This window comes from Rattus rattus, chromosome 7, assembly GCF_011064425.1.
Source record: "Rattus rattus isolate New Zealand chromosome 7, Rrattus_CSIRO_v1, whole genome shotgun sequence".
Taxonomy (NCBI): Eukaryota; Metazoa; Chordata; class Mammalia; order Rodentia; family Muridae; genus Rattus; species Rattus rattus.
This window is the reverse complement of record NC_046160.1, coordinates 112,550,949-112,569,758: the sequence shown is the minus strand read 5'-3', so window position 1 is coordinate 112,569,758 and position 18,810 is coordinate 112,550,949. Positions and strand designations below refer to the sequence as shown.

General features: G+C 48.6%; 1 protein-coding gene across 9 annotated transcripts in view; it reads left to right on the top strand.

The window, feature by feature from the left end:
- The window catches only part of Foxn3 (forkhead box N3), a 375,175-nt gene that overhangs the window by 153,343 nt on the left and 203,022 nt on the right, over positions 1-18,810 (top strand). For 7 of the 9 annotated variants that reach the window (XM_032908258.1, XM_032908265.1, XM_032908263.1 and 4 more), the window contains exon 3: positions 16,286-16,842. In XM_032908258.1, the coding sequence (XP_032764149.1) occupies positions 16,300-16,842 (543 nt within the window). In that variant the 5' untranslated portion in view covers positions 16,286-16,299. Of the gene's footprint in view, positions 1-12,464; positions 12,687-15,488; positions 16,030-16,285; positions 16,843-18,810 lie in introns of those variants that run through there. The other 2 variants (XM_032908260.1, XM_032908261.1) reach the window with 2 other exon arrangements.

Below are 18,810 nucleotides of genomic sequence, written 5' to 3'. Positions count from 1 at the left end.
ATAGCATTGACATTGGTGTGATAATTGAATTCTTCAAAAGCAGAGTAAACCGGGGAGTGTTTTTGAAGCAGCTAAGCTGGTCTCTCAGCTGGCAGACACATTTTAGGAGAGGTTGTAGTTGGAGTTTGGGGAGAAAGGAGATGTATTGTTCCAATTCTCAATATGAAAATGGTCTGTGTGAAGAACCTGGGCCCATAGCAAAGCCACTGGGTTGGATGCGCAGGGCCACTTGGACCTGTCTTGTTCCTACAAAGGGGTTGACCAGATGACCATTTGAGATGCCAGCCAAGGAGCTAAGGAGCTGGATCATAAAGTGCTTGAGAGCTTGAAGACCTGAGTTAGGATCTCCAGCACTGGGATTAAAAAGTTGGGTGTGGCAACAGGTATCTGTAATTCCAGTGCTGGGAAGGCAGAGGCTGGCAGATCTCTAGAGCACATTGCCCTGCCATTCTGAATAGGTAAACTTCAGGAGTCAGTAAAGAGACCTTATCCTAAAAAAAGATTCAGTCACCTGATGTTGACTTCTGGACACACACACACACACACACACACAGAGAGAGAGAGAGAGAGAGAGAGAGAGAGAGAGAGAGAGAGAGAGAGAGAGAGAGAGAGGAGACAGAGGAGACAGAGTGAGATCTCGATCTCTCAATCTCTCTCCCAGGAGACAGACGTCCAGGAGGATCAGCAGTTAATATAACACATTGAAAAGAGAAAATGACCCACCGAGGCTGCCTCCTTCCGGTGCCATTGGAGATATGGCCGGAAGGCTGGTGTGAGCGCAAGCCTAGCCTGGGTGTGCCAGTGCTTGGAAGGGCTTGGAATCAGATACCACAGGTCCATCCATCTTTCCCTTAGAACGTGGCCTGAGTTCGACTTCCATAATATCTGCTCACTTCCAGTCTAGCACTGCAATGCACCCTGACTTCAGGAGACGCTGACATCACACCTTGGTCCTTGGGTGGTCCCTGTCAGCCAAGTGCCTAGACCTTGGTTCTGAACGCTTTCTGACATTTGCTCTGAGCCCTGGACACTAGAGGCTGCTGTGAGTAGTGAAGGCAGCACCCACTTGCTTCCACGATCCATATTGTTGGATAGCTCGCCCAGCCCTGTGTGAGACACACAGGAAAGACACTCAGCGTTGCTCTTTGGAAGGACTGACAACTTATATAAAGGATGCCTGGTTGCTTGGAGGCCAGATATTTGAAACCAGTCACAGTCATGTGGCTTTGAGCACAGTGGTGTGGGGTGCTGTTGAATGGACCCCCTGACAGACACAGTGAGCAGTCTGCAGGGTTACTTCCTCTCCAGCCTTCACCTGTTGAGGTGAGGTGTGCACATGCTTTTTCATGCCCCTCAGTTTATGGGCACCTTTCGAATGTGCTGAGTCACAAGGTTAAGGACACAGGGACTGTCTCAGTGTGGCTCAGTGGTAGAGCATCTACATAGTGTTCATCGGGCTCTGAGTGCAAATCCCAGCCCCCCCCCCAAAAACAAGTAAAGACACATAATACCTAGGAAGATGACTTGAATTTTGTCCCCCACCCCTGCCCCACGCCGCCCCCTTTAAAGCCAGGTGTGGTAGTGCCTGCTCACAATTCTATTGCTGGGGAGGTAAAGGCAGAAAGCCCCCTGGGGCATGCTGGTCTGCCAGTTTTGCTGAGTTGACAGGCTACCAAGAGACCCCGTTTTAAGGAGCAGGCTGTCGTTTGGCCTCCACTTGCACGTATGCACATGTGTACCACGCTCCCCTACCACCTCACCCAGACACACAAGATCCTATTTTGAGAGGCAGCAAGGGTTCAGATCAGGAAGTATTGTAAACTTTACCATCTGGTAGAGATGGCGGGTGTGGTGGGGTGGCCCTTTGAGGCAGTCACCAATCTCTGGGAGGAACCTGAACAGTGGGGAAGCTCATTAGAGATGGTTCGGTGGTTAAGAGCACTGAGCTCTTCCAGAGGTCCTGAGTTCAATTCCCAGCAACCACATGGTGGGGCTCACAACCATCGGTAATGGAATCCAGCGCCCTCTTCCGGTGTGTCTGAGGACAGCAACAGTGTAGTGTACTCACACACATAAAATGAATCTTTTAAACAAGATTTTAAGCTATGCGCCATTTCCCGGAAGCTTCACCTGGGTTAGTGCTTTCTGCTTTGTTTTAGAGAGACTGTGGTGGAGGGACTTGCTTTCTCCTGTTTCCCTTTGTAAAAGTGAGAGGGGAGAGGCACATCTTGGTGGTGGCCACTGAAACCGTGTGCCCATCAGAGAGAATAGCAAAGGCACCCATGACCGCCTGTCTTACCCAGGTTCTCTATTGCTGCAATCAAACACCACGATCAGAAGCCAAGTTGGTAAGGACAGGGCTTACCTGACTTATACTTCCAGGTCACCGTCCAGCACTGGAAGAAGTCAGTACAGGAGCTCAAGCAGGGCTGGAATCCTGAGGCTGGAGCTGATGCAGAGGCCATGGAGGAGGGTTGCTCACTGGCTGGCTTCCCCTGGCTTGCTCATCCTTACCTTCATATAGAGCCCAGAACTCTAGGAATGGCACCACCCACAGTGGGTGGGATCCTCCCCATTGATCACTAATTGATAAAACGATGTGCAGCTGGATCTCGTGGAGGCATTTCCTCGACGGACGCTCCTTCCTTTCTGATAATTTTAGCTTGTGTCAAGTTGGCACACAAAACCAGCTAATGCAATGCCTGAGGAGGCAGGGTTGACCAGACTTCGGGAGATAGGAGGATGGGGAGATGAATATAGTAGACCATACTGTTTGCAAATGAAGTGATTGAAATTTCTGAGTTCACTATGCCACAAATTATGCCTCTGTCAAGGCAGTTACCGTCCTTTTGACATTAGGTATTTGGTTTATTTATTTAATATGTATGTATGGGATATGCTTCTTTGTGGGTCTTTGATTTACGGTTTTTTTTTGTTTGTTTGTTTTTTTGAGATAAGGTCTCAGTTTCTCTTTTCTCTCTCTCTCTCTCTCTCTCTCCCCCTTCTCTCCCCCCCCTCTTTCCCTCTCCCCCTAACTGTCCTGGAATTCCCTCTGTAGGCCAGGTCAGCCTCGAACTCACAGAGATCTGCCTGCCTCTGCCTCCCGAGTGCTTGGTTTAACCCACCACCCACCAGAGGTAGTGGGGGAAAAAAGGATATGGGGAAAGAAGGCTAGGCTGACTCCATGACAGGCTTCAAACTGGCTGTTCAGGAGACTAGGCCTAAATCTCTGTTTCTAACAACTGGATAAGTCCAGGCAAATCCAGGCCTCAGAAGCGCCCTGCCACCTGGCCTGAGGCAAGGGTCTGCAGCAGTTTCCAGACTTCCTCAGCTACTTCCTCAGCACCAGTTTCCAGCCTCCCAGGCCCCAGCAGTGGTTCTGGAATGTCCCTAGAGATAGAGCCAAAAGATTAAGATAGAGGTCACCTACCCCTTCCTGGAATTCCCCTAATGTGCTTTAAATTGAGCCTTCGAGCTCCCTGGGGCACCTCTATCTTGGAAGATGGTAGACCCAAGCATGCTGGACTTCTGCAGAATAAAACACTCTCTGCGTTTATATACTATTTGAGTCTGAGGTGTCATGGGCCCTTTCAGGTTGAAGTGGACCTGTTCAGAAATGGTTCCCATCTGTGTTGTCTGGAAATCAGCAGCTCAGTTCACAGGTCAGCAGCGTCAGCTCGATCCACTCGCAAACACTTCATGGATACACCGGCAGTCCAGTTGGGTAGAGTCGGGAATCAGGTAGAATCATGAATCAGCAGTGGCACTACCCAGCAGGGACAACCAGGCACGAGTCAGCAGGAGGGACCAGGAGGACACCAGGAGAAGTTCTCGGCTGTGCCTCTCTCTCAGCGAAGCGAAGATCAGTGACGATCCTGGCACAGCTGGCTCTATAAGTGAGCTTAGCTCAGCCCCATTCACTGTCCATTGAGTCCTTTTTCTACTGTCTCCAAGCATCATGGGTCGGCCGTGGATCTTGTCTGTCTCTGCTGACATCACTCTGCCAATCACCCTGAGTCTGAGGAAGCATCAAGAAACTGCAGTTTACTACCAGAAAGGTTTTGTTCTGTTTTATTTTGTTTTGTTTTGTTGGTGAGTTTCTCTTTATAGAGTCCCAACAAATGGAGCTCAACTAAGAAATGTAAGTGGCCCGATATGCGTGTGGCTACTGAAGACTCTTCCATCACGTGTCCTGTTCCGTGCTTGCTTTTTCAGAGAACATCCTTTCACTTTATGTTTGCATCAGGAAACGCTCCTTCCTGAGACTGCATTAGCCTTTCACCTGTGTTTGCTTCAGGAAAACACCCCTTCACATGTTCGCCCTGGCAGAACACCGTCCAGCACAACTGACTTTCCAAAGAACCCTTAGGTTTCCGTCTTGCTCCTCCACAAATGCGCAAGGGTCTGGAGTTCTCGTATCTTCGAAGCGAAAGTTTGCTACTCACAAGGCTTACCTGGAGTCCTTTCTTGGGCAGATAGACTTCATATCTCTGAATCTGGGGTTTATAATATGTAGTGATTCCATTGGCTCCCACTGCTAACCTTTATAGACGCATCATTTCACACACACACACACACACACACACACACACACACACACACACACACACCATTAAAAAGATCATGAAATACTTTTTAATTTTGTAAAAAGCTTTGCCAGCGTATTTACACCCCCCAACTCTTAACATTATGAACTGTTTGGAAGTTATTTTACTCAGTCTGAGAAAGCGATGCTGAGTCAGAAAAGAGGGAAGGCTTAAAACATGGTTTTGAAACTATCAGAAAACTGCAAGTATGGCGTAGCAAAGGGGCCACGAGGCCGAGCTAGCTTATGGTTTAATAATGACTCCAGCCTTTTTATTTTCTCAGGTTCTCACGGTTCCAGGATTTTAGACATTGTCCCTGAAAACACTTTCGGATGCACTGTGGGGGCCTTTTTGTCGTCTCTGTTGGTGCCAGAGACCTTCTGACATAGATGCTGCATGCACATCCCTCCATAGTCCTGCAACTCCTGCTTATGTTTGAATTTCCCACCTCAGGCATCAGGAGGTCTGGTTGAATGGAAGCACCTAGGCTAAATCCCTGTGGCCCGGCAGTCTAGGATCCGTGGGAGGGCTCAGTGCATACAGTTTTTAAAGAGATTTATTTATTTATTTTATGTACATGAGTACACTGTAGCTGTCTTCAGACACACCAGAAGAGGGCGTTGGATCCCATTACAGATGGTTGTGAGCCACCGTGTGGTTGCTGGGATTTGAACTCAGGACCCCTGGAAGAGCAGTCAGTGCTCTTAACCACTGAGCCATCTCTCCATAATAATTAAAATAATTTTTAATTATTTGTTTAAGGGCAGGGACCCATCCTATAGTTGTGTGAGGATACCTTTCCACCTGCGCTCCTGTTTTACCTTTAAGTGTGGGTCCATCTGACAGATGAAATGAGATGTCACAGTTGCTATAACATGTGTTTCTTTGACTTTACTGAAGTTAAATACCGTGAGCCGGATATGGTAGGACAGACCTTGCAGTCCCAGCCGTTGGGAGACTGAGGCAGGAGGATCATAAATCTTAGGCCAGTGGAGGGAACATGGCAGATCTGGTATTAAAAAAGTTTGCCTGCTAGCGTTTATAATTATTGCCTCCCCCTTTTGTTACAGAACCTCATGTAGCCTCAACCTCCCTGTGTTGTCAAGAATGACCTTTAACCTCTGATCTTTCTGCCTCCACTGCTAGACTGCTGGGCTTATAGGTACCCCCACCCAGTTTCATTCATATATAAAATATTTACCTTTTTTTTTTTTTAATCTTTTACAATCCCTGATATGGCATACAGATTCTAAATTGTTATACAAATATGTCAGTGTGCAAACTCAATCTTTCTTTTTGATTTATTTACTTAACCAAAACCCTGTACTACATAATCTGACTCCATTTTAGATTCCTTACCAATATTAATTCATTTAATTGTTGTGACAACTCAATGAAAGGCTGCTATAGATTGGATGCTGGACCTCTCCCAAAGGCTTGTGTATTAAAGCTTGGTCTCCTGAGGGTGGTCGTGCTATTGGGTGGTGGTGGAGCCTTTATGATGTTGAGCCCAGTGGGAGTCTTTGGATCACTGGAGGTGTGCTTCCACGAGGATTGAGGGGCCGTGAGACCTTTCATTTTCTGTTTAGCTTCCAGTCACGAGATGGTAACTTTGTCCTCGCAGTTATACCTGCTGTGATGTGCTACCTCACCAAAGGCCCAAAGCAGCATGGCCACCGATGGATAGGAACCTCCAAGAAAAGAGGCCCCAAAAATTCATGTTTTCTCTTTATAAGGTAATCATGTCAGGCATTCTGAAATAATGACCCAAAGCTAGCTGATGTAACTAGTTATTATCTCATTTCCCCTTTAAAATTACTACTACTACTACTAATAATAATAATAATTCATACCAATTATTTATAATTCTTTATTGTTAATAAATGATATTTATATAATATATAGCAATTATTATTATGTGTATGTGTGACATGTATCGAGAGCATGCATGTGTGTGTCCGTGTGTGATGTGTGTGGTGGTCAGAGGGCAACACCTAGTTCTTTTCTACCCCCGTGTGCTCCAAAGATCTGCCTGTGGTTGGTTGCCTTGCTTACTTGCTAAGATTTCACCAGGAGTCATCTCGTCAACCTCCGCCCACCCTCCATTCCTCCATTTTTAAGATAAGGAAACTAGATAGAGGGAAAGAAGTTATGTTCCTTGCCTGGGGTTATCTAGCTGGTACGTCCTAGCATGTGTCTGCTTGGCTGTACTATTCCGGTCTTGGCATTGGGCTTGGTATGTTTATACATTTATTGTTGCTTCGCATATGCTTGCCAGTGAGCTGGAGGGATGGCTCAGTAGTTAGGAGCACTGGCCGCCCTTGAGGACTCGGTGTTTTGTTCTCAGCGCTCTCTGAGGGCTCAGAACCACTTGTGACGCCGCCTTCCGGCCTCCAAAGGTACCAAGCACTCATGTGGTCCGCAGACACACAGGCAGGCATGACACCTGTGCTCATAAAATAATACACAAACTTTAAGATGCCCTCCTGTCCTGGATGACCGGTGCCACGTGTATTTTTCCCAGGCTGTCATTCAGGACCTCGTTACTCAGCGATGGGCGTGGAGTTGATAGGTATTGAAAGCAAATCCTTGTTGACTGAATGAGTTGCCTGAGCCCGAGTCTAGACCATCATCAGTTTACGGTTTTGTTTATGGTTACTCAGGAGCTGAGAGACTGTATACTTCTATTTTGCCTCTAGCAGGTGACTTCATAGGCTCAGGGTAGGCAGGGCAGCCTGAATTAATGAATCTCACCCCACCCATCACTGGTACTTTCCTTACCCTCCCCACTCCCAACCTCAAGTCACCTTCTTGCCTACTCCCTGCTGAAGAAATACCAAGAAGCCTTTCCCAGGCTCCACCCTTGAGGATTGGCCTGGTAAACACAGGAGGGGATGCACAGAGGTTGTCAAATGGTGACCAAGTCTTCCACTTCACTGAGGAACTTCTGGGTCTTCCAGCCGAGGGTCTCTTTCTTCTCCACAGAAGGGGAAAAGTGAGGTTTGTTATTGTTGTCTTGGCCATCACAAATAGCGACCTTGTGTATTGTGGTCAAGCTGTGACTAAGGGATTGTCTCTGCCTGTACCTGCTCCTCCTCCTCCTAGGACACACCCTCTTGGGCTTTTGGTGACTTTTATACCCCACCCTTCCAGACCGATTGATTCTTCTGGAATCCAGTGGCCCTCAAAGTATGGTTCTCAGGCCTGCAGTGCATTTTAGGGATGCGAAGGTGCAGGTCAAGCCTCGGCCTCTGGAACCAGAAATTATGGGTTGGGGACCATTGGTAGCATTTAAATTAGCCTTCTAGGTAATTCTGAGGCACATTTAAATAACCGGAACACTGTGGTAGAAAGCTTAGAACTCTACAGATGTAAATGCAAGCATAAGAGAAGTACATTATCAGGAAAAAAAAAAAAAAAAAACTTGTTCTCCGGGGGAGTCACTAACAGTATTTTCACCTCAGTTTAAAAGAGCGACCTATTTATTTCATGTGCGCGCGTGCGTGCGTGCGTGCGCGCGTGTGTGTGTGTGTGTGTGTGTGTGAGTTTGAGTGTATGTATGCATGTATACCGTGTGTGCCCAAGGAGGCCAGAATGGGGCATTGTATCCCATGGAGCTAGAGTTACAAGCGGTTATGGGCTGCCTGATGAGGCAGAAACTGAACTTGAGTTCACCACAGAGCAACGAGTTCTCTTAGCTCCCCTATATCTGTCCCTCTTCCTAAATTTGTTAAAAAAAAAAATCACAAAATTGTCTTCGTTCCGTTGTTTGCTTCTGGTACTGAGGCGGGAACCCAGGGCTGTATGCCTGTGAGCTAACAGGTGCTGCAACACTGAAGCTCTCTCAGCTCCGACAGTCTTTCGTGTGAACGGTGGCCATGCTGTCTGAGCTGTCCAGAAATTCCCGCCGTATCCAAATTGCACTCATCTTTCGAGTCCTATTTCTCTGACAGTGCAACTTGTGGGTTGTGTAAATACCTAGCCCTTTCCCTCGCTTTGAGAACGGAGTGCGAAGGCAATGCTCACACTGGTATTCCATGGGTTTTGTTAGGACGCTTCCACGTTTGTTTACAAATAGGTAAGCCCTGTAGGAGGGAGACTTTGGCCCTCTTGCACCTAACCTAATGCTTGGTAAATGTTTGTTCAACAAACAAGGGCATTTTGAACACAATCAAGTTATACTCAATAAGTCTGTTTGCACTTTCCTACCCGGGGGAGAGGTTTTCAGAACAACCACTCCATGGGGTGCTTTCTTGATATACATTGCTAGGATCCCACTTAAGGATATTGGGATTAAGGATATTTTAAGGAATGGCTTCCCAGGTGGCTTTTAAGGACCTTCTGGGACAAACAACTCAGGTCTAGGGTACACCTACATTTTGCCAGGCCTAACTCCCAACCATATTTATCAGATCTCTTCTTTACAAAATTATCTACTCTCCGTTCCCTAAGCCTTTTGTATCTGATAGTCTACCACATGCTTTGCCTCTCGCTCTTGTAGTGTGGGCGCTGGGGGTGGGGTCAAATGACGAAGTCAGATGATTTCCCTGAGGATTTAAACTGGAGAGCGGAAGACTTGAGACAGTCTGCAGGTAGTGGATGCTAAAGTCAGAAGGCTTCAAGAACTATCACTGGGAAGCCATGTGTGACCATAAGCCAGCCGACCTGCAGGGAGGAGAGGAGAGTGGCTGTATTGGCAAGAAGCAAGAAATACCTTGTGCTGGAGGGAGGGAAAGGAAAGAGGAATTGCACGTAGGCTTCCCCAGTTCCATGCAATCAGCTCAGCTGCCTGCTGTGGGGCTCCATCTTGTGCCTGCTTTTTTTTTTCTTCACTAGAACCAGTTGATATTACCTTGGACCGGAGGGCCCCCTTTCCAGGCCTTCCTCAAGTCTTTGCACCTACAGCAAGGTCTCTCTTGTATCTACTTAGTTGTCAATGCTTTGAGGGACCTACCAGCTGTTCTATTAAGAACCGTGAAGGAGGAATGGAGGCCTACACTGACTTGGGCTGACTGTCCCAGAACACAAGTCTTTTGGCTCCTATATCCAGACGGGGTCTGGAGTGGTCCCATCAAGTCACCAATCAGAAAATAGATGCTGCTGGGCAGCAATGGCATAAGACTTTAGTCATAAGTCTTATGGATAATCCTAGTACTTGGGAAGCAGAGGCAGGTGACTCTCTGTGAGTCTGAGGCCAGCTTCAATCTACAGAGTGAGTTCCAGGACAGCCAGAGCTACACAGAGAAACCCCGTCTGGGGCTTGGGGAGGCTGGGGCAAAACAAAACCAAAAACCGAATCCCAAAACAATAAAACAACAACAAAACAAAAGAAAGGAAAGAAATGTTTTCTAATGTGAGTTCTAGGTCTGAGATAGGAGTCTGTGGTCAAATATCTGTTCAAAACAATAGTTTAAGTTATTTGGCTTGCCTGAGGTTTCTTGGCACCCAAGATATAAGGGTATATTTGGAAGGCGCACCAGGAAAATTGAGCATGAGGCTATTCCTACAGGAATTTGGCCCCTGAATGCTAATGACAAGGATACCTGTCCCAGAGCCAGAGATCTGTGGAATCACAGTTGGAGGAGGGCACACGAAGCTCTCTCTGGCTTACAGCAAAGGTCTGGTTGGGCCCATTTCAGATCGGCAGGCAGGCAGACCCGTGGACCTTGCACATCAGACAAGGTCTGCCTACCTTATCGGCCTACCGTTCTCTCTTTAGGACAGCACCACCTGACATTTCTTAGCATGTCTCTAATGGAAAGGGGAAAAAAATCAGATATCGAGTCATGCTCTGTTTGTCGTGCCTTTTCCGCCTCCTGCCTGAGGTAGAGGTTTGTCAGCACAGTCATCCCGGGGTCGGGGGGTCTCTTTTGATGTGTACAGCTAGGACCCCCATCTTAGGGTACTGGGACTGAGGTTGGCTTTCCAGATGTTTCTCATATGCTTCTCCAGACAAGCTAGCTACTCGGTTTGTGGATGTAAGAAACCAAAAACCCTCAGAGGGAAAGGAAAGAAAAGGCCAGCTCGTTAAAGGTGGCTTCCCTCACTCACTGTGCTCCTCCCTCTCCTGATGGCTTCTTAGAACCTAAACTTGTTATGTGTGTTTAATTTTCACTGATTTGGCATGACCAGGCCACATACTAGGAGGCTAACAGTTGGCACCGCACCCAGTCTTAGGAATGACAAAGTTCAGGCATAATCACCTTCATTTTGAACATAGGAAACTCACATTCCTGCTTTTTGAACCTAGGAAGAAGGACCGGGTTGGAAATAATGTGCCGGGCCTACTTTATGTAAAGAGATGCCTAGGTAGTGTGTGAGGGGCTTTGGGAGGGCTAGCAGCTCAAGACAGCCTGAAGAGTACAAATTCTCTAAGGTGGGTTCTGACCTGATTCCTTTGGTGGGGATTAAGCATTGTCCAGTGGCATGCTGTTGTAGGAGGGGGACCTGCCCTAGCTCAGCCACAGGTGACTGACCTTGTCCTGGTTTTGGTTACCAGTAGTGCGCCTTAGAATCACTGGTGTGAGACTCCAGAGATGATCTAATGTGCCCGCCACCGGGTACCTTCTGCTTAGTCACAAGATGTGCTCAGTAACATAGAAGGTGGTGCTGGATGACCTCAGGCTACCTTGGGCTTCTCCAAGTCTTCTGGGTGCTTGGCAAGTATCGAAGTCTGTGAGTCTGAATTGCCGTGGATTTCCTGCCGCCTGCCTAATCTTGAAGTTTTGTTAAGTGGAGGATTTAATCTCAGATTGGTTTGGGGTTTTCTTGTTCTTTTGAAACAAACTTCTCAGAAGCACGTGGTATTTCTCTCTGTCTCCCTGTCTGTTTATGATAAAAGTTCCTGCCCGGCTGGGTTGTTGAGCTCAGTTCACAGATAGCTCTTCATAGCTGTCCACTTTTCTGGTGGGCGTGGGAGGATGGCTTTGGGCTTCTCTTTGTAGAACCTGCTTGCCTAGCTACCTGGGAGTGGTGCGCAATCCTATTTTTATTTATGTCACCAGCAGGGTGTCCTATTGGACTCTGCTTTCATCCTCACCAAAGGCAGCCTGCTGTTGTGCCTTGAGCAGTGGGTGGCCATTCTCTAGAGGTGTCTGGAGACTGGGAGAAGTGGCTGCACTATTGGAGGATGGGGGGTGGGGATTATCGTTTTAGTTGATGAAACTCAAAATGGTGAAGGACGGAGACGTATTTTCTTTCCAGATGTAGAAGTCGGATGGGGACCTTAGTCCAGCCCACTGGGGTGAACCCACTGACGTTGCCTTTGGGGTTCATCTCTCCCTCGGTAGTTGCAGCCATCCTCCTGTCCTCCTAAACCAAGACAGCCTAGGCTGGGGATCAGTTTTTCGTCCCAGGCAAGAGGTACATGGTGGAGGAGGACTGGACCCGCCTCGGGAGTGCTGCAGTAGTAGTTGGAGCGAAGTGGAATCTTCTCTCCTCACCCTCAGAAGCCTCGCTCGCGTCGTAATTCTTTTTATTTTTACTTTCGAGCCTTGTAAGGCAGGCGGCAGGGGTAAAAGCGCTGCGGCGACACGTTGCCAGCTGCGCAGCACCGCCCGTGTGGCCTGAAGCAGGGGAGGGGGCCGGCCACGCGCCACCTGCCCGGCTCCCCTGGGGTTCCCGGGTGCTGCATAGGAGCCCGGGGACCCAGCCTGGCCAAAGGGCCTCCCTGCGGACCCGCGCCGCAGCCCGGGGTCGCCCAGCCCACGTTTTCCGTCTCTCCGGCTCCCTCCGCCCCTCCCTCCCCGCGCTTCCCCTCCTCCTGCCTGGTCATGTGTCGCCTTTTTTTGTTTGCAGTGGAAACAATTTCTCGCAGCTCGGCGCGCCCCGGCCCCGACGCGCCGCAGCGGAGGCGAGCGGGAGGCGGGACGGGGCGTGGAGAGCGGCGGGGCCGGCGGGAGGACACGGCGCCCGCGGACGCTCGCTCGGGGCCCATGCCGCGCCGCTCCCCTCACCCCTGCCGCCCGCATCCGCGGCCGCCCCCGACGCCCGCCCAGGGCTCGAGCGTCCGCTGCGGGACCCCGAGCGATGCCGCTGGGCGCCTGCGAAACTTTGTCGGCTGCGCTGAAGGCAGCGGCGGCCCCGTGTGCGCTCGGCCAGGTGAGTCGTGCCGGCGCCCGCCCGCACCACCCAGGCTGGGGTCCGCGTTCGAGAGCGGTCGTGGCGGCATGGGGACGGGGCTCGAGGTGCTGGGGCGCGGGCCAAGCTCGATCCGGGGTGGGGGGACCCGAGTCCAGAGCCGGGAAGTTGCCCGCCCAGGAGTTTCCTGCCCTGACGTGCTGTCGGTTTCGCGTGCCTCGGTTTCCCCTCAGACTCGGAGAGCGACAGAGTTGGTATTGTCTGTGGAACAGGCATCCTCAGCAATCCGAGTCTGGCAGAGGGTGCACATCAACTCCTGACCCCAGGACCGCGAACAGGCGCCTAACAAAGATCCCCTCCCTAGCCGAGCACGCTCAGCACGGGCCGCGAGCATCCCGAGACCCGCAGGGCCCTCTTCCGCACCCTGACTCTTTGCAAGCCTTTCTGGGCCTCGCGCGAGCTAAAGGGACGGTGGGCGCGTATTGATTTGTTTTAGTCTCGCCACGCTGCGGCCAATAAAAGGTTTATGACATCTGACCAGCAGTGAAGGTATGTGTGCTCCCAATTGCCCTGTGTACGCGGAGAAGAGCAGTTTTCCCGTTGCCTGGCAACGCCGCTGATTGACGCAGAGCCCAGCCAATCGCTGCCCTCGTTGGTCCCCTTGAAATGTTTTTGACAAGTACAGTAAAAGGGAGTGGAGCGCGTGCGTGCGTGCGCGCGCAAGGAGGGGGAGGTTCCCGGTCCCCCAAACTCGCGACTGCCCAGCTTTGGTTGAGAAAGATTTCTCAACTTTTTAAAAAGTTCAGCACCAACATCTGTTCAGACCTGGGCAGTAATGGCGTTGTCAGTTATTTGGAGACATTCTGCTATTAGCCAAAAAAAGTAAGCGTTTCTACTCCATTTTCTTCGTTGAAAGAAAGAAAGGAAGATTAAAAAACACAGGAAGTCATAAAAAAATGAAAACAAAAGGATGGTGTGTGAGACGTAAGCATTAACTTAAGGCGGTCACTGGTGGATAACTGTTTAGAGTAACATTATTAACCGCAGATTAAAAACAAAAAAAGTGTTTGCTTGACCTCAGACTCACACTACCCCTCCGCCCCTCTAAAATAAGAAGGGAAAGGAGATTTGGAAAATTTCGTACTTGAGATATAATGGAAAACTCTTCAGCTGTGGTTTCTGGGAATTGTTTGTTTTGATGTAATATAGAAGGACAGAGATGGTAAGAAGCCTTCCATGCTCTTGTAAAGCCAGGAATTTGTAGGGAATGTAGTTAGTGGAGAGTTTGGGGAAACACATAATCTAGGGGTTAGAAACCCTCCAGACCACCTCTTCTTGGCCCTGGCATCCAAATTTGTTTTTCATATAGGACCACGTTGCTGGCAGTGTTTGTTGAAAACAAAAGAAAACCTGGAGAATAGCATGTTAGTTCCTTTGGGAAGCCACTGACAAATAAGCAAATTAAAAAGAAAGAGAGCAGTATGTTGTCATAGCAACAGTGCAATTAAATTACTTTACTGTCAGCCATGATATAATTTTCTTGTTTGGAAGCTCAGGAGACATAAAACTTTCATTTGGTGCTAAAGTTGACTTCCACTGGCTGGGTAGTTCTCTTGTGTGTGGATACGCTGGCAATTAGAACCTTTTCTAGGGGAATCTGAGGAAACTTGGAGACAAGCTGGCCTTGATTTCTTCATTAGGAAGCTAAAAGTTGTATCAGGCTGGGTTCATTAAATAGCTCCAAGCCTGGAGATAAGAGCTAGCATTTTTCTATAACATGCACGATGACTATGTAGATGAACTCCCTTTTTGGACAGGAATATTTCCTTGGGTGAATTGGATTCTTCTGGACTGGCTTGCCTCATTTGGATAGGGATGCCCTGTGGAGATTTTTTTCCCCCTCTTAGAGATGGCATCTCCTATCCACTTGGGAGCTGTGCCTCTGGTGTCTCCGTCGGGCTGGTGGAAAGAGAGCTGTGGCATGCAGGCATGCCGCCTCTTTGTTTGGAGCTCTGCGTAGAGCTTTCTAGAACCCAGTTCTAGAACTTCCTGTGCTGAGACAGTGGTCCGTTTAGATGCCGTGTTCACGCTATTTAGGAGCTGGGGCTAACCATTTGCTTGCTTTAGATGTGTTCGTCCTTCTCTAGGTGCATTGCTTTAATTCCTCATTGAGCCAAAAGAGGAGAGGCTCTTTAATCTAAGCATGTGTTTTTAGCCCTGCGCACAGCCAGTGAAAGATCCATTGTCCCTTTTATCTCGAGTTGTGTACCAGAGGGGTGCGCCTGTAGGGGTGATTCTGTTGGTAAATTTGACATCTCCGTGTATTTTCTTGTCACACGCTGCTTTTACTCTCTGTTCTAGGTCGTTGATAAGAATGGAGATGCTTTGGGCTGGGTAGGATCTGTTACAATTTCTGTTGAATTTGCCTTCCTGGTTTGAAGTTTCTAGTTGCTCTCCCAACTTCATTTTCTTCACTGGTCCTAGTTCATGGCTTATCCTTCATTCCCGCTTATTTCTCAGTGCCTGAGGTCACACAACTTTTTCTCTTTGGAGATGTCTTTAAATTGAATGTACTTAGTCAAGTTGTAGTCTGCAGAATCCCCTGTCCTGGTTTATACTTGTCAAATGCAATTAAAATTGTGATTTCTTTCCTTGCAATCTTTGTGGGGGGGAAAAAAAGATAAAACCAAACAGTCAAATCAGTGGCCTCTGGTTACAGCTTTACTTCCAAGGCCCTAATGAGAATCTTCTTATGGGATTGGAAGCAATTCTCCTTGCCTTCCTTCTCATCTTATTATTTACTTACAGTGAGAAAATTTACACACGTGTGTGCGCATGCGAGTTAGTGTGTGTGTGTGTGTGTAGTGGAGGTCGGAAGGCAAATGACTGGAGTGATTGTCTCTGCATCATGTAGGTCTGGGTGATCAAAGTCAGCCCATCCGGCTTGTCAGCAAGCCCCTTTAACCAATAAGCCATTTTGTCAGCCCCCCTACCCCCTTTTCTGAGATTGGATCTCCTGTAGCCTAGCTTGGCCTTGAACTATCAATCCTCCTGCCTTAGCCTCAAGAATGTCGGGAGTCCAGGTGTTCTGGGATTACAGTTGAGTGAGTACTTTCAGATCTAGCCCTTTTCTCTTTGAGAAGGATAAACAGTGCGTCTGATAATACGAAAGCCACAGTAGTTGCCCGTTACACTTACCTTGCTGTGTTTGTCTGAGTCTTTTGAGAAGTTTGTGTGCTCTGGGTATATCCATGTATCATAGAGGATGGATGACACTTAAGTAGTAATAAGTTCTCCTAGGTCACAGGGAGCGACTGTGGACCCAGGGAGGAGCCACTGTGAGAAATCGCTGATTCCTTTTACGGTGTGTTTGTACATTTAAAGAGCCACAGATATCTTCAGTTTTGTTTTGTTTAAAGGCCCATCCAGTCACTATTCTGCTGGCACTCTGGGCTCCTTTTTCCTCATTGTGTAACTGTATGTGGGCTCGTGTGACTGCCGTGCAGGAATCCTGATGTACCATCACTTTGTAGTTGGAGGAGAGTGAGTCAGGTGGGGACTGAACCGATTCCTGTTCTGAACTTCTCCAGCTCATTACCTCTCTGCCTTGTCCTTCCTAGGAGCCTTCACGTAAATGGGTCCAGTCATGCCTGCCAGTAAGAAGCCCGAGAGCTCAGGAATCAGTGTGTCCAGTGGACTGAGTCAGCGGTACCGGGGCAGTGGTTTCTCCAAGGCCCTCCAGGAAGATGATGATCTCGACTTCCCTCTGCCTGACATCAGATTAGAAGAGGGGACCATGGAAGATGAGGAGCTGACCAACCTGAACTGGTTGCACGAGAGCAAAAACTTACTGAAGAGCTTTGGGGAGTCGGTCCTGAGGAGTGTCAGTCCCGTGCAGGACCTGGACGATGATACCCCGCCGTCCCCCGCCCACTCGGACATGCCCTACGATGCCAGGCAGAACCCCAACTGCAAGCCCCCCTACTCTTTTAGCTGCCTCATATTCATGGCCATTGAGGACTCTCCAACCAAGCGCCTGCCAGTGAAGGATATCTACAACTGGATCTTAGAACATTTCCCGTATTTTGCAAATGCACCTACTGGGTGGAAGAACTCAGTGAGACATAATTTGTCCCTGAATAAGTGTTTCAAGAAAGTGGACAAAGAGAGGAGTCAGGTAAGGCGCCCGTGTCTTCTGGAACTGGGTTCATTTATTTATCTCTTGTTTCTAATTGAAATTTTCAGCATTAAAAATGAATATATAGTTACCACACTGAAGTAGTCGTGAATGGGTAATTGTGGGGAAACTTCCTTGGTTATACTTTCTTTTGGCTGTGTCGTGGGTGGAGGGGTCTCTTGAGAGGTACCCTGATATGATTTCACGGAATCACACAGTTGAGCTTTGCCAATCCAGCGTCTTCGTCGTTCTTGTCTTCCTTCCACATGGTTGGGCCAGTTGGGTTTTAAAATTCAAAGGTCTACGTGGCAATACCTAGTGTGTTCACAGAGGGGTCTGTGTATTAGGAAAATCGCCATAAAGTACTGCAGAAAAATGGCAGCTTCTTTCTGAGTATTGGGGAAAAGGCAACTTCTCAGGCTTCTGGAATGAGTAAAATAGGAGATGCTGCCCTGTTGAAAGATACTTGAACATACTCACTGACTCCAGACCAATCAGAGACTTCTAGGAAACCTGGTGTTATACGTAAGTGTTTGGCAACAGGAAACTTGGAAACTGCCAGTGTGAAGTACTGCTTAGGTTAAGGTTCCCACTGTTAATTGATTTGAGAGAGAGAGAGAGAGAGAGAGAGAGAGAGAGAGAGAGAGAGAGAGAGAGAGAGACAGAGAGAGAGAGAGACAGAGACAGAGACAGAGAGAATATGAATGTTCGTGCATGTACCCGTGGACACACACAAGTGCAGGTGCCGTTAGAGGCCAGAGGTGTCCGAAGTTCTTGGAGCCGGATTTACAGGTGGTTGTGAGCCGTCCACTGTGGGTGCTGCAGACTGAACTTGGTTCTGCTGCAGGAACCGTGAGCTCTTAACCTCTGAGCCATTGCTTGCTGAGGCTGATGTTGTCAGGGTGTGCTCACATGTATGTAGGAACGTTCTTTTCCAGGTCCTTAGTTTATATACATCTGTAAGGCTCAAGGCATGCCCCTTACACAGTGCAATCTGTTATCTCTGGGTGCCCTTTGTCTCAGGTTAAACATCTGGAGACCACTCTCCAAACCTATTTGTTTTTATTTTTGTTTAACATTAATTACATATACAGCATTCTGCTTGCCTGCATGCATGCTTGCAGGCCTGAAGGCGCCATTTCTCACTATAAATGATTGTGAGCCACCATGTGGTTGCTGGGAATTGAACTCAGGACCTCTGGAGCAGTAGCCAGTACTCTTAACTGTGGAGCCATCTCTCCAGCGCTGGAGACCACTCTCAAGACTCTGTCCCACGCTTTGGGATCATTCTGAAAACTTAAAAACCGTTCTCTTTCCAAGAGCCAGGCTGTGGCGTCAAACACTTTTCTATAGGTCGCTTCTTGAGGCAAGAGAGAGCAAGCATGAGTAAGGAAGTCTAAGCTCAGAACGGGGCCAGGAGTGTTCCAGTCAGGCCCCCGGAGCCGCTTGCCGCTGAGGAGAGTGAACAGGGCCTTTAGCTCCATGTCATCCTTTCTGCAAGTTACAGCATGCCTGCGTCCCCATGTTTGACATAAGACCACGGCACATAAAAGTAATTTAGCTAGTGCGAACTCTGAAACGTTAGACAGGACCAGCCCCAAGCCTGCAGTGAGATGCACAAAGATTCTTTACTCCTCACCCTGCCTTGCTGCAGAGTGCAGGATGGTGCCTGTCAGACCTCACCGGGAGGGTCTACCCAGCCCCTGCCTGGCCTCACACTGGATTCTTGGAGTCACATTTTTTTTTTTTTTCCCAGTGGTGCGGGTTGTCAGTCTCAGCAAACACTGATACCTGTTGGCAGGGAGAGTTTTGTAGGACTTGAGATTGTTAATTTTCTGAATTGTTGAGTTCTGCCGTCCCAGCTGAGGCAGTGACCTGTGTTGATGTGTCTCTGATCAAATGCCAGTCAGTTTTGTGGCTGCGAATTTGTTCCCAGCGGTTTGGCGCTGTTGGAACAAAGCTATGGTT